This window comes from Protopterus annectens, chromosome 5.part0, assembly GCF_019279795.1.
Source record: "Protopterus annectens isolate FY-2018-M chromosome 5.part0, PAN1.0, whole genome shotgun sequence".
Taxonomy (NCBI): Eukaryota; Metazoa; Chordata; order Ceratodontiformes; family Protopteridae; genus Protopterus; species Protopterus annectens.
In genome coordinates, this window is record NC_056735.1 from 9,029,491 (window position 1) to 9,045,843 (window position 16,353).

The window sequence follows — 16,353 nt, forward strand, 5'->3', positions numbered from 1 at the left end:
GAGCGTACTTTGGAAATGAAACGAAGACAGGATCTGGGAGATGGTGATGAACAGGAATAAAGTTAGTAACTTAGAAACTTGACAAATGTGGGATGATAAAGCAATAATTATATTAGCGAAACATAACAGAACAAGAAAATGTAAAAATAGTAGACTTCCTTGGAATTTGTTAAACTTGTAGGGGACTTTAATAACATGTTATTAATATATGGAGAACAAAATCAATAACTTGGAAACTGACACATGTTGGATTACAAAGCAATAATTGTACATGTGAAACATGGCAGAACAGGAGGATTTTGAAATATTGGATTTTCGTGGACTTTGTTAAACTTGTAGGAGACTCTAAAGCATATGCCCTACTTCATGTCATTAATCTTTGGAAAAATACTTGGGAGAGGGGAAGAGGAGGGAGAAAGTTAACTCTAAAATTATCATTTTTTTCTTAATGGTACTACTTTAATGGTGCATAACTTTCTTTGCAAGCTATGAAGTAAAGTTTTTTCAGTTTTTTTTACAAGTAATGGGGATACTAATATAAACAAGTGTTTTTTTTTTTTACTTTTTCTCCCTTCTCTCTTTTTTCCTTGTTCAGTTTTAAGAAATGTAGGCACTGCAACATAAACAAAAAAAAAAAAAAAAAAAAGGAGATGGGAAAAGTCTGGTTAAAAGAGCATGATAAAAGAAAAAAAACAGTGTGCTTTTTCTCATGCTTGCAGGGGGAAATGACTGGGCCAAAGCCCTTGGCTTTATCCAGAAAAAAATTTTAACAGAAAGCAAGTGATGGAAAAGGAATATTGAACATTATATGGCTTTTTTTTCTGGCAAACAATGTATCCTTAGCAGTTTTGTGTCTGGTTTGCACTCCCCTAGAAGACAATATGATAAAGAGAAATGGCTTGGAGAAAGTGTTTACTGAACATATTCAATTGTTTTCTCAGCTGGGAGAGCTATAAAGATAAGACAAAACCAGACAGCACTTACTAAAACCAGAGACTATACCATGCATCTTAGCATGAATAACCCTTCGTTTTGGTTAACCCTAGTCTGTGTGTGGCTATCAGTTTAGAACTTTTGTTCTTATTAGGAAGGTAAAACTTCACAGTTTGAAGATGTAAACAGTTTTGTATGTTATTATTAAGTTACTAGGGTTTAGGGGGTATTGGGCAAGTGTTTGTTTTTTTGTTTGAGGGCTTTCAAAAAATCAAAAAATGTTGTAAGATGTGACATGCACTCAAATGGATATGACAAGAAACAACCATATTAAAGACCAAGCTGCCAAACAATATATGCACGTAACATAAAAGTTGGAACTAGACATTTAACAAAAAGCAGTTATACATAAAAGGTGGGAACATTAACTATATAAGAAAACAATGCTTTCTGTAATGTCTTTAAATCTGAATGGTCTCAAACAAATAAAAAAGAAAGTGTAATGAACTATATTAAAAAATGTACAGTGCAAATAGCTATGCTACAGGAGACACACCTAGAAAGAACTGAATATGTGAATTTGATAAAGAAAGGTTTTCAGGATGGTTATTCATCAGAATACATTGGGGGAAAGAAAAAAAAAAGACTATTTACATTAACTGCAAGAGGAGCTACAATAGTAACAGAAGAGAAAAAAAGATAATTATGGTAGATATATAGTACTAAGGGGCTACTGGCAAGGGAGGAGGATTACACTGGTATGTATTTACACTCCACCTAAAAGTGCTATAATAGAATTTAAGAAAATACTAGGAGAAATAATCAGCTTTTAGCAAGGAATATTACTTACAGGTGGGGACTGGAATTTCGTTTGCAACAGCAGGACATGTCTTGAGGGCTCAGAAGGGAAAATATAACAAAGGAGGGTACATTTTTGAAGAAATCTATAAAAATATTTGGCATGGAAGATATGAATTCAGTACTAGGAATTTGGAGTGAATTTACATATTATTCTCCATGATACAAAACCTTGGCTAGTCTAGATAACATTTATATTTCACGGGAACGTGCACTTAATTGAATGTCTTAAAACACACCCAATAAATATTTTAGATCATGCACCAATAATAGCTAAAATAAAAACACAAGGTAATGAGATAAAATGAGACACTGATGCTTTCCCACCTATCTGTTGAAAAGACAGGAATTTAAGGAAAAAACAATTATTCAAGAGCTATTAGAGAAGATAGACATTTGTTCTGAAAATATAGCTAGGGAGTGGGATAAAATTAAAGTGCAATTTAAACACTAGGGTGGAAATAAAGGAGAGGGTGATATGGTTAAGAAGTAACAATAATTATTTAGAGGAAATGACAAAGGTTAAAGTATTGCAAAATAGGGGGAGTCCCACAGAAGAAGATGAAGAGGAGCAACTGCAGAATGCTAAACAGAAAATAAAGGATTCCCTCAATAATATGCATGAGTTTAGAAAGTCTGCTGTCAAGCAACTGTTTTTTGATGATAACTCTAGAGCACAAAAACTTTTAGCACAATGACTCAGGCAAAAGAAAGTAGAAAGGGCTGTCACCAAGCTTAGGGAGCCTATAACAAGGAAGATAACAAGAGATCCTGTAGAAGTACAAGAAATATCTTGGAAATTTTATGAATGTCTGTATAAAGCAGAGAAATGTGGACATCAAGAAAAGGTAAAAATGGAAATGTTTATGGAAGAATTAAAAATACCAAGGTTAGAAGTAGATGAGGCTCAATTACTAACAGTATAGGAGGAGCAGATTGTATTCCTGTGGAAATTTGGAAGCTAGGAGGAAAAAAAACTGGCAAAGATCTGGATGGTTTTGTTTAACAGTATTTTAAGAGGAGGAGAAAGATCAACATCCTGGAAGAAAGCAGGGGTAGCTGTAATACCTAAACCAAGGTAAAGATCCATCAGATCCAGCTTCATACAAGCCCAATTCAATACTAAACCATGAATATAAAGTGTTTATGTCTATAATGGCTAAAAGAATTGCAAATGTAATGCCAACATTGATAGGTATGAATCAATGTGGTTTTGTGTAGGAGAGGCAGACATTTGATGACATTAAAAGTACACTGATGATCCAGAGGGAAGCAGAACATAAGAAAATACCACTGTTGTTGGTGGCAGAAACAGCATTTGACAGAGTAAGCTGGGACCTTATAAGCAGGGCAAAGGAAGTAGTTGCTTTCCCTGATAAAATTATAAGGTTGATTAGGAGAGTATATATATATATATATATATATATATATATATATATATATATATATATATATATATATATATATATTGGAGGTGAAAATTAAAGTGGGTGGGGTCCTCTCTAATAATTTCTGCTTGAATAGAGGAACCAGGCAGGGGTGTCCACTTTCCCCTTTGTTGTTTGCATTAAATTTAGAACCGCTGGCAAAGAAAATAAAGGACTCAGAAATTCCAGGATATACTTGGTATGGTAGTCAAGAAAAGCTGGTTCTATTTGCAGATGATATTATTTTATACATGACAAAACTAGAAAGGGACATTATTACAGTGTTGTGGAACATTTCAAGACAGTTTCATATCTTCTCGGGATACAAATTTAATGAAGCTAAAACAAACTCAATTGCCAATTGTCAAAAACTGTATACTCAGCACATCCCCGGAGCAGCTCATGTACCAGGCAGAAAGGAGGGTGCACAGTGCTGTTCTGCTGTACACCACCTGCATATACTCCAGTGCTGCTCTGTATACTCAGCACATCCCCGGAGCAGCTCATGTACCAGGCAGAGAGGAGGGTGCACAGTGCTGTTCTGCTGTACACCACCTGCACATACTCCAGTGCTGCTCTGTATACTCAGCACATCCCGGAGCAGCTCATGTACCAGGCAGAAAGGAGGGTGCACAGTGCTGTTCTGCTGTACACCACCTGCAAATACTCCAGTGCTGCTCTGTATACTCAACACATCCCCGGAGCAGCTCATGTACCAGGCAGAGAGGAGGATGTACAGTGCTGTTCTGCTGTACACCACCTGCATATACTCCAGTGCTGCTATGTATACTCAGCACATCCTGGAGCAGCTCATGTACCAGTCAGAGAGGAGGGTGCACAGTGCTGCTATGCTGTACACCACCTGCATATACTCCAGTGCTGCTCTGTATACTCAGCACATCCCCGGAGCAGCTCATGTACCAGGCAGAGAGGAGGGTGCACAGTGCTGTTCTGCTGTACACCACCTGCATATACTCCAGTGCTGCTCTGTATACTCAGCACATCCCTGAAGCAGCTCATGTACCAGGCAGACAGGAGGGTGCACAGTGCTATTATGCTGTACACCACCTGCATGTACTCCAGTACTGCTCTGTATACTCAGCACATCCCCGGAGCAGCTCATGTACCAGGCAGAGAGGAGGGTGCACAGTGCTGTTCTGCTGTACACCACCTGCATATACTCCACTGCTGCTCTGTATACTCAGCACATCCCTGGAGCAGCTCATGTACCAGGCAGACAGGAGGGTGCACAGTGCTCTTCTGCTGTCACCACCTGCATATACTCCAGTGCTGCTCTGTATACTCAGCACATCCTGCAATTATTTTTTTTAAATATCGTGTTTACTCACTGTTAACATGGTTAGTCCGCAAAGCACAGCTGCCTTTCATAAGAAACAACTGGCAGCACATCCTGGTTAACTGACTAAGTTATGCCCACAACTACCATATGTAATCATCAAAATAAAATAATATTATGGGATAAAGCCTGTTAGCAGCCACAGCTCTTACTCTATGCCCTGTACTAACAGCTAGCTGTAATTCCCATCTCTGAACATTTCCTGAGCTATACAATCCAAGAAACACAGGCTGCAAAATGATGTTCATCCTTTGTAGACTCCTCCCCTATTTTTGTACACTTCCAGTACCGTTCCACAGTGCTACTCTGGTGTGTGCCCCCCAAACTGACCACTTGTTCAAATTTACTTGGGGAGGAACTCATTGCATCACCAAAATAGACTACGTACTAAGCATCCCAGTATCTCATTCAGTTCAAACTGGCACGCACAGATCTGATAAGAAAAGTGATTCTGCTTCTGAATCATACTGCTGCTAGTAAAGAGATGCACTCTGGACAAGGCATGGCACAGCACAAATGTATTGTTTATGTGTTGTAAATAGTTATTATTCAGACTGGAAACATATGCTAAATACATCCATGGGTTACTTCTTCAAGACATTTTTGCACTTTTGATGTGACAAAACTAGACGTAGGATTAATCAAAGTTTTGATGACTAACACATATCTAAGGAAAAATAAGCTCTGTTAAAGGAAAAGATGCACACTTCCTACTAAGACATCTGTACCTATGTAACAGGATGTGCTGAAATTATTTGGCAACACTGTGGTACAACACAAACATCACTTACTGGAGTGTCTGGAAAGGGGCCTAGGTCTATCTCTTCACCTTCCATTAGGTATTTTCCCCAGTCAAAGGTTTCCACTTTTTCTATAACAAAGCAAACATTAATAAATCATTTCATGCTCTCTGGGAAAAAAATATAAAACATGAATTATAAAATATCATGAAATAAAGAACTGCTTCGAAAACTAGACATTCTGTAATCTTGTAACATAAGGAATAACACAGAAGTTACCACCTGTAGCAAGTCAGTTTTTTCATAAGGACTATAACAGCTTAAAGCATCAGACAGCTATGCTCAAAAGGCATGTGTTGGTATTTTAGCCTCAAAATGGAAACGCACATATTTACGTAACACATTGTATGACTTTACATTTTTTTTGTACTATACAAGAAAAACAATTAACTGTGGTGCCTATTGATAAATGGGGCGAATATACCGTTATGAAAAAATGCTTGAAAAGCAGTTCTTTATAGAACGAGCTTCATTCAGTCTCAGTTACACCTATAGTGACTTTCTCCTGCAAGATAATATAGCTCCAACTCTGTCCACCATCAGTATATGTCACACAAAAGACAGAAATCTTGTTAAAGACAATTCCTTTCCACTTGAACAGATAATTAATGAAATGAGGAAGTAAGAAAGCATGGTTCTATATTAGAGAACAACCAAGTTTTAGGGAGACTAGAGAAGCACGGCCATATATTACAGATGTTTTAGACAGACTGGGGAAGAAGCATAGTTATATACTATAGAAGTTTTAGTGTGACAAGATAGGATTGCTAGAGAAGAAGGTTTTATAAGCATTCAACAAGGCCAATATAATTCTACAGTATCTAATCACCATATTCTGGAGAAGTAGATGCTTCATTTTACTTCATCATCTCTGGAAAGACATAAGTTATGCAACTATTCCCCACATCCTTGAACTCTTAACAGCCTCTCTGGATCCTTTGCACAGTTTCACAGGTCTATTTTTAAAAACCTTGGCTTCTGCTGCCAGGACATGTAATCCTTGTTGCACCATACATTGAATCTCTGTAGCAGGGCTAAGAGAAACAGATGACCACTCCTTTACCCTACTTAGCATCTGTTTGCACATGCAAGAAAAGTTTGGCAGTTTAGTTCAGCAGGTTAAAATGCAGGCAAGCTTCACCCTGATGTACTGAGTTTGATTTCCTCAGTTTCCCCTTGCAAACGGTGTAACTTCCTGATTGCCCCTGAAAAGGGACTCGTGTCCAGGGTGATTATCCCATTAAAAATAAATAAATGAAAAAAAATACTAACTGAAAAAGTTATGAAATATAAAATTCTGAAATTTAATTTCTCCTAGTTCTCTCAATCTGAAGCATCTCAAATAAGAAGCAGACAGAGAAAAATACTACACAGAAAGGTCCTCTCAAAGAGCAAATACTATGGTACTCAGACTTGTGTTACATGTTACTTCAAGGGTCCCTTTGAAGTAGGAGTAAAAATCAGGTAAAATAACAACCAGTGTTCCAAACACAATCATAAAAAGAAGCAGAAGCAGCCCCAATGTCAGAAAAGGGGTTTCAATGCAGGATTTTCTAAAACATGCCGTATGAATGAAGTGAAAATCTTCACCCTCACCCCTGTGTCCTGCCACCAAAATGGCTAAAGACTTGTAAGCATTTTGGTGACAAAAGTCAATAAGTTTGGCAACTCCAAACCCCTTTCATCGGGGGAAAAGAAATAAGCCAACATATCCTACTTCCATATACTTAAAGACTACAAAAAGCTAACATGTTAAGAATGCACATACATTCTCTCCATCCCCATTTTACCACCTGAAAAGGTCATCTGAACAGTATGGTTAAGGATCCACTTTAAGGAAGAAGAAATGATCCACCAAAAAGACACAAGAGTAAAGAAAGCTCATTACACATAAATACCTGGAGTTGAAAAGTCTGGTAGGTTGGGATAAGAACCAAAAAGAAGATGGAAGCTTCACCTACACAAAACTAACTGATTCAAAATGAGATAACATAAATGAAGAAAATGAAGTCTGGGTTTAAATGTGTAAACAACTTCTTCACATGAGGTCACAAATGAAAACTCCCCTTAAAATCTGTTTAGTTCATGTTTAGTCTTGGTTCTTCCTTCTGCAGATCATGTAACATCGAGATGGCTACAACATATACCCTGATGGCAAAGCAGTGGCAACTGGTGACTTCTAAGAATGGGGGGGAGCTGCAAAAAGGAACTCAGTGGGTGGAACTAATTGTAATGGGATGGAGCTACATTACATCAGGTCAATGTCCATATACCTATGTGCTCCATGGCAGCCCCCACTGCCCACTCCTATCTCCACACACATCCCTTAGTGCCACCTTAGTGTCACCCATTGTGGCCTTTTCAAATCATCCAGTTTACTTTTTTCCTGCATTTTAAGAGATTTTGCCTTAACCTTCAGTTTTCTTCTGCTTCCTTTGAAGCTTAACTGGACCAGACTGCACTGTAATAAATATGACCCTCCTAGATATGGTCAGTCATTGCTAACTAAGATCTTGAGTTTAGGCAAGATCCTTTATATTGGGTTTCTCTACTATTATATTGGGTACACATGGCTAGCCTTATAAAGACCTTCTGGTCAATAGCCCAGTAACCACCTATGAACCTAGGAAAGTACAGTTGTGCAAGTAAACTTACTAATAACAGCAGAAGTTTGAATAATCACTGCTGCAGTAGCCTAAGCTATATGGGCTATATCTTGACAAGGATACAACAACCAGCCAGCTTCCAAAGATTCAGGGTACCTTCCACTCACATCTGGCAGTTTGAGCTAAGCTGACTAAAAGACAAGCTTGAGTGCCAGGTACCTTCCATGCACATCTGGCAGTTTGAGCTAAGCTGACTAAAAGACAAGCTTGAGCACCAAGCCCTTCAGAGCTTTCCTGCTAACAAGAGAGGGAGGATGAGCCCTTAAATAACAATGCTAGGAAGAACAACAAATAAATGACCACACCCTGGCATAAACAACACATCAAGGAGTGGCTACTGCAGCAGTGATCATTCAAACATCAACTGTTATGGTAAGTTTGCTTACCCAACAGTATTATGTTCTTCATATTGATCACTGCAGCAGCAGTCTAAGTTATATGAGTAGATTACCATAGCTTACAAATTCTAGGAGGTGGAAGTAGAAGACTCCAGCAGCCTGTCAAGAACAGTCCTCGCAAAGCCTGTTCTACACCTAGAGAAGGAATCAGGCTCACAGTGATTTATAAAAGTATGTACAGAGGGCCAAGTTGCTGCTTCTAGAATCCAACCCTTTCCAAACAGCCATAGATGAAGAGAAGGCCTTGATCCTGTCTGGAATAGTTTTGTTGCGGCAAGCATTGTGATGAAAGGAGATACTGCCAGTGCAGCTAGTTGGAATTATGTAAACAATTATATATATCATTGGTGAATATTGAAATGATTTATATAAGATGCTTGTGTTACAAAAGTACTAGAACTGTATGTCGTGTATATCAAACTGATTGAAGGTATTTGCAAAATGCTGTTTGAAATGTGACCACAGTGTGCCCTACTGGAAAAAGAACAAAAATATACATGCACTATTGTAACTGCTTAAATGTATATATTTTAAAAGTGGAAACTGGGCTATAAAAGGTTAACCTCAGTCTAGTAAATTTTAGAAAAATAACTGAAATTAAATGACTTTATGGATAGGCCATAAAAGATGGTATCTTTCAGTTTTCAAGGCAGCAAGAGACAAAATGCTTGCACTAGGAAACTTTCTGTATTGTCTGTATGGTAAGTGAATTATTATTTGTCCTGAAAGCATGAAGGAATGCAATTGTTTTATGACTTCCAGCATCTGCCATAGATCTGAGGTGAAGTCCTTGTCTGTATATTTTTATAGGTAGATGCTAAATACTGCCAGTTTCATCAATGGCTGTTTTGGCTTGGGGATTAGAAATCAGATGACAAAAAATTATATCATTCTGCAAGCTATCCCAGCAGTAATATTTTGGATATTAATTTGAGAAGTCTCTTAGTGAGACAAAACAGTCTGTGTTCTGTCTTGGACCTGACAACAACTAGAAGATCCATTCACCACATATCTGCCTTGCTCTAATAGTAAGTTACTAGGGAATAATAATTCTGTTAAATACAGTCAGGAATATAGTAAAGCTTAGTTCAGATGTTTTTCTTTAGTTCTTTGAGACTGTACTGTAAAGCTATTTTAAATATTTCCTGTGATTTTGAACTCTGATGTCACTGTGAATATATATTTAGTATTGTCTTGTTCTTTTATTATTTATTAAACCTTTCATTGTGGCTGGTCTCTGTAGAGACATTTAAGTTTTGAGAGTACTTGCATATTTATTTGTGAATCTGTGTGGGACACTCCTAGTAGCCTTCCTCTTGGTCAAGCTACCATTCATATTAGTATTAATATTACACTGTAAAAGTGGACACGTTTTGTTAAGGGCCTTAAAGTAGCTGATAAGGGGTTCTGGTAGCAGTGATTACCTTATAATCTGGGCAGCAGGGGGCATAGCTAGTAAACCTGTGCCAGCCTTTCCCAGGTGTGTTCGTTTTTGTGTGTGTGTGTGTGTGTGTGTGTGTGTGTGTGTGTGTGTGTGTGTGTGTGTGTGTGTGTGTGTGTGTGTGTGAGCTACTTGGGCAAGGACAGAAAGCACTGGTTGGACAGAGAGAGTGTTGAAGGACATGACTTAGAACCCAGGCTAAAGACTCAACGTTATAGCTGTGCCAACTGGGGAGTCTTATTGGGGATCTGGAGAAACAGGCAGAAACCAGCCCCAGACAGACTGCAGTCTCTGTGTGCTCTTAAGGGAAGCTGCACTTGATGCAGAGAGCTGCATCATGAAATACTGTGTGTGTACCCATCATCCTCCCAGTGTACATCCCCCACTGAGGGGCAGTGGTGAGGATAGTGGCTCCTTGATTACTGGCCCAGTGGTGGGTTATCACAAGCATAACAAAAGGTAATAGCCTCACACAACCATTTGGAAATACTCTGCTATGACAAAGGTTATCCCTTCTTAAGAAATGAACAACTGACCCAAACAACTGAAAGACTTAGCTCTGTCAAGATTGTACCCGAGTTGCTTGTAGACATTTATGGTATGGAGTATCCCTCCTCCCTCATTTTTAGGTTCAAGGAAGAAAATGGAGAGATGGACAGTGTGGGTTAAAGTAAACCTGACTACCACTTTAGGCATAAAAGAAGTATTAGTTCTCAAAGAAACCCATCCCTGTACAAATGAGGTTGGGTGACTCACTGCAAGTGCTTGCAACTAAGATACCCTTCTTGCAGAGGTTAGAGCAATCAGTAAAACACTTTTCTATGTTAAAAACTTCAAGTCAGCCAGGTAAGCTGGTTCAAAAGGAACATGTGTTAGCTTCTATAACAATAAATTAAGATCTCAAGGAGGGGCAACTGGTTTTCTTGCAGGCTTCTTATGCAAAACACCCTTTCAGAAGCATTTTGTCATGAGAATGCATTGAAAGAAGAGGATCCATGAGCAGACATGTAGAAATAGCCAATAAATGAACCTTTGATAGAGGCGTAAGAAAAGCCATAGGACAGCAACTCACACAAATATTGTAAAACCAGAAAACAACTAGTCCTGAATGGGTGCTGGTTATGTTGTTGGCACCAACTAGAAACCCTTTTCCATTTGCTTATATATGATTTCACAGTGGCAGACGTTCTCTCCTCATTAGTATCTGCTGCATGTCCTCAGTAAACAGGTGCCTAAAGGGAATTAAGATCCTATCATCCAGGCAGTTTACTGAAGATGACTGATGTCGGAGTGTATCAAACACTTGGCTGATAGGTTCAGTGCAAACTCCCCCCCCCACCACCACCTACAGGGCCTATTACTATTCCAAGAGATTGTGTAACTCCAATTATTACTGATACATTGGTTAATAAGGCTCTATCTAAAGCTAAAAACACTGCCTCCATGGGACCAGTTGGTGTCCTGGGCTGTGTCATACGCGAGCTCCAAAATGAATTAACCCCGCATCTGAATACCATGTTCAGTCTCAGCCTCTCGACAGGATATGTGCCCATAGAATGGCGCACAACAACGGTGGTTCCACTGCACAAGGGTGGGCCCACAACCGACCCTGGGAACTACCGACCATTAAGCCTGACCAGTCTGATCTGTAAAACAATGGAGCAAATCATTATGGAACTCATAAATTGAGAGATTGGGAACCTCCAAATACTTGACCCCACACAGTTCGGCATCGTCAAGGGCAGATCATGCCTCCTGAACCTGGTGGACTTCTTTGAGACAGTTACTCAGGCTATAGATAAGGGAAAGGAGGTACACATGGCTTACCTTGACCTTGCTAAAGCATTTGACACCATTCCCCATTCGGGTGTTATTGATAAACTCACCAACCTGGGCATAAACCCTTACGTCACAAGATGGATCGCAAACTGGCTCTCAGACAGATCCCACAAAGTAAGAGTAGCGGGATCTATGTCCGAATCCAGACCAGTAACAAGCGGTGTGCCTCAGGGCTCTGTCCTGGGGCCCTCCTGTTTGGCATATACTTCTCAGAAGTACAGGCAAGCACTGAAGGGCTGTGGCTGACAAAGTTTGCGGATGACTATAAACTGGGTGCTATAACAGAGTCTCCGGCCAACATGGATATGCTCCAGAAGGGCCTTAATGAGACTGATGCATGGTATCAAAGCCATTGTCTCAAGCTAAATGCTAAAAATGCATAGTAATCCCCTTTGGAAAAAACAGAGTACCCACGAACTACCACATAGGAGGTAACCCCCTGAAATCTGAAGAAGTAATAAGGGATCTAGGGACCCAAGTAGATAGTCAGCTTTCCTTTGATAACCATGTTGCCAAGGTGGTTAAAAAATCCTATGTGACCCATCCGATCAAGAAAGGGTTCACATCAAGATCTAAGGATGCAGTGGTGCCCCTCTACTCTTCCCTCATCAGACCCATTATTGAGTACAATGCACCAATTCGAATGTACCTAGCTAGGCATCTCCAGCAGCTGGAGAGACCACAGAGGTACCTCACTAAGAGGATTACTGGCCTCAAACAGTTGTCCTATGCAGCACGATTGAAAAAACTAAGGCTTTTCTCTGTTGCATACCACCTTCTCAGAGTCGATCTCTGTCTAACATACAGAGCCATGTCCAACCCAGAACTGTTGAACATGCTCCATCTTAGCAAAACAAAATCTACTCGAGCTACACGCTCTAGTGATATAAACCGCAGCACAACAATGAATAGAACATGCTGGAGGGATAGATTCCCTTTGCAAAGACTTCCCTTGCTATGGAACAAGGTCCCGATCTACATAAGACAGAGCCCCTCACTATCACTCTTCAAGAGGAACCTTGACGAGTGGATGGGTAACAGAAAGTTCACACCAGGGATCATACCAACAGCTGTACAAGATAGGGGCCAAGGGTACTAGCTGCTAGATCAAGAGCCTAGGGAACTAACCAAAGGGGCGGTGAATACTGCACAACGTAGCTGGGCTAATATATGCCTTCGGGCAGATAGCCCAGTACCTACCTATGAACCTACGAACCTATGTTCTTGCATATGCAAATCCAGTCAGTAGGGAAGCTTGTGGTAATTGCCCCTGATCATTTCCAAAAGAAGGGAGAACCACGGTAACCTAAGACAGATGGGAGTCACCACAATGACTTTGAAGGATTCCTTCTGAATCTTTTGAAGTACCCCGGATATTAGTGGAAAGGGTGGAAAAGCATACAGGAACATTCCTGTCCAAGGAACAGAAAAGACATGTCTTGCAGGCCTTCCTGCATGGAGACCTAGAGCACAATCTTGCCATCTGATTGTTCAGAGAGGAGGCAAAGAGGTCTACTTGAGAAACTCCCCACAGATAGATCAAATACTGGAAGACCCCCAATCTAGTTTCCATTCATTGAGAGTCTGATCTCATCCTGCTCAGCTTGTCTGCCACACAGTTTTGCTCTGGAATGAATGTAGGATCAGAGTGAGACTGTGCTGTGAAGCTATATCCCAAGCTAACATGGCTAGTCTGTAGAGGGCGTACAACCTGGTTTCCCCCTTGACTGTTGATGACATGACTGTGGTACTGTCTGCAATAACTTGAAGAGGTCCCACAGTTCAGTGTCTTGGTCAGGGACAAGAATCTCTTTTATATTTATGTGCTTGCATCTGTCTTTGATGTCCAACACACCTTGCATGTTTATCCCTCCTGAAAATTGCTCTCAAAGCAAAGTCTGAGGTGTGGTGACTGACTGCTTTGGAATGGGGCAGGGAGAACCTGGATTTAGGGGTATCTGTTGTCTCCACCAAGTGATTTCCCTTCTGACAAACCGTAATACTGGGATCTAAAAAGACAATGGGCACTGGTGTTGGGTGCCAAAGGGACTCCAGATACCACTGTCTTTCTCATGTGGTGCCAACATATTATACAATTGTCATTATAAATTAGCATTAAACAGCAATGTTACAGGATTATTACAAGGCATTAAGTAGCAATACAATGTTATACAGTGTCAATAATCAGAAGTATAGCATAACTATTTCAAGATGTATAAAAAGAAATATGTCATTAAGATGAATATAGTTTTTGGGGTAAGTGGTTACAAAAACCAGTTTTATTATAATTACAATAGAATGTTTCTCTGAGGTGATTCGCTTAATAGATTTTAGAAGACAGTAGAAAGAGTAGTCAAGGAAGATTAGAGAGAGCTAGTGAGAAGAGTGAGTTAAGGGCAGAAAGTAGATTAAAGCTATGAGACATAGGGGGTGTTAATGAGGGAGAGTGCAGTGGCTGGACCAGTGACTTTTAAAGTGCTCTTTGGTAGCTGTCTTAAATTGTTTAGGATGTGTAAGGGTCCTGATTTCTAGTGGAAGCCTATTACAGGCAATAGTGGGGTGATAGTTGTACATGTTGTGTCCAAATTTAGACTTGGGTTTTTAGATTTGTAGTAGGTCTTGGTTAGAGCTTCGGAGAGGTCTGGAGGGAGAATAATGGGAGATGAGAGTGGATAGATGGACATCAGGAAGGCTGGCATAGGATAGACAGGATGATCTGGAGCTGAGAGAGAAGAAGCTGGTGGGGTAATTCAAGTCAGTTTAGGTGTTTTAGAGACCGACAGTGATGGGATTTGTAGGTTTGTTGGGCAGCAAATCTAGCTACCTTGTTGTAGGTAGATTTGAATTTGGTCAGGAGTGCTGAGTTAAGATTTGTGAGAATTTGAGATTTGTACATTAGACTGGGTAGAAGGTAGGTTAGAGAGAGAGTAATCTTGGCTTTAGAGATAAAGAATTTCTTGTTACTGTAAATGAGCCCTAGTTTTGAATGAGTCTTTTTGATACAGTTATTAACATGCAAGTCAAATTTAAGCTGATCGTCGATGGTATATTTTCCTGTGTAAGAAAAGCTATTACTGTGGTGCCTAGTTGACATCCCCAAAACACAACCCTATGAGGAATGAAGAAAACTTCTGAATGTTCTCTTGGAATCCCAGCTTTTGTAAGAAATTTCTCACCTAACAGGGACGTTCCTGAGACTAAAGATTTTGCAAAGATAAACAAGTTCCCTAAATATGGAAAATGTGGATATCCTGCAGCCTGCAATGAGCTATAACTACAGCTCGACATTTTGTGAATACTCTTGGTGCAGTGGACAGTCCAAAGGGTAAGGCAGAGAACTTTTAGTTATGTACTTACCATAACTTTAGATGTTTGTGATCCATCTCGCCTACATTCTGTACTGATGGGTTCGGAGCCGATCCTCGGCTCTGACTCGGCACGCTATACTATAGAGCGAAGTCTCTAATTGGCTGAGCTATTCTATATCCCAGGATGCACCACCACTACTTCCCCAGATCTTGTTTGTCCGCACACATGCACACAGTCATAGACAGTTGAAATAACATTGCCAGGTGTTTCAAGATGAAACGGCTAAACTGAACCGTCCGGTCTCTTCTGATCTCCAAGGCAGGGGGAAGGAGGGTGGGTATTAGGAATGTAGGCGAGATGGATCCCAAACATCTAAAGTTATGGTAAGTACATAACTAAAAGATGTTATGTGATCCTATCTCGCCTACATTCTGTACTGATGGGACAGCGTCCCTAGCACCTGATTCCTGGGTGGCTCACTGGAAAACACTCCTGAGAACTGTGGAACCGAAGGAAGCTCGCCCCCGAGATGCCACATCCAATTTGTAATGAGAAATGAAGGTGTAAGGAGAAGACCAGGTAGCCGCAGCACAAATGTCACCAATGGCAAGCTTGGAATAAAAGGCTGTCGAAGTAGCCATAGCCCTTGTAGAATGAGCTTTCACAGTGGTTGTAAGCTCTCTATTAGAAAGAAGGTAAGTATGACTGATACAGTCTCTGATCCACTTGGCAATGGTGACCTTCGTGACGGCTTTGCCCAATTTATTGTCTGAAAAGGACACAAACAACTGATCGGTTTTCCGTGTTTGGTGCGTCCTATCTAAATAGAAATGCAACTGCCTGTGAACATCCAATGAATGGAAGATGTATTCCGCTCTGTCTGAGTAGTTTGGGAAGAAAACTGGGAGTTCCAATGACTGTTGAAGACAACAACTAGAACAAACTTTGGGAACAAAGGATGGATTAGGCCTGAGGGATACTCTATCCTTGTGAAAAACCAGGTACGGTGGTTTGACACACAGGGCTTGAAGTTCCGAAACCCTTCTGGCTGATGTAATTGCCACCAAAAAAGCAGTCTTCCAAGAAAGAAATCTCAAGTCACAAGTTGCTGCCGGTTCGAAGGGGGAAGAGGTCAAAGCACCTAATACGAAATTAAGATCCCACGGTGGAGCGGGATGAGAAATCGGAGGTCGTAGCAGCCCAGCACCTTTCATGAAGGTTTTACACAACTTATTGCTCATCAAAGGTGAGTCTATACTTTCATGAAAATTAGAAATAGCTGCCAATTGAACCTTGATGGTAGAGACAGAAGAACCTTGATTGAA

General features: G+C 40.2%; 1 protein-coding gene across 1 annotated transcript in view; it reads right to left on the reverse strand.

Annotated features, from left to right (window-relative positions):
• TUBGCP5 (tubulin gamma complex associated protein 5) overlaps window positions 1-16,353 on the reverse strand; it is a 1,009,385-nt gene that overhangs the window by 829,426 nt on the left and 163,606 nt on the right. Inside the window, exon 5 of the mRNA XM_044072063.1 lies at window positions 5,367-5,446. Within this exon, the coding sequence (XP_043927998.1) occupies window positions 5,367-5,446 (80 nt within the window). The remainder of the gene's footprint in view (window positions 1-5,366; window positions 5,447-16,353) is intronic.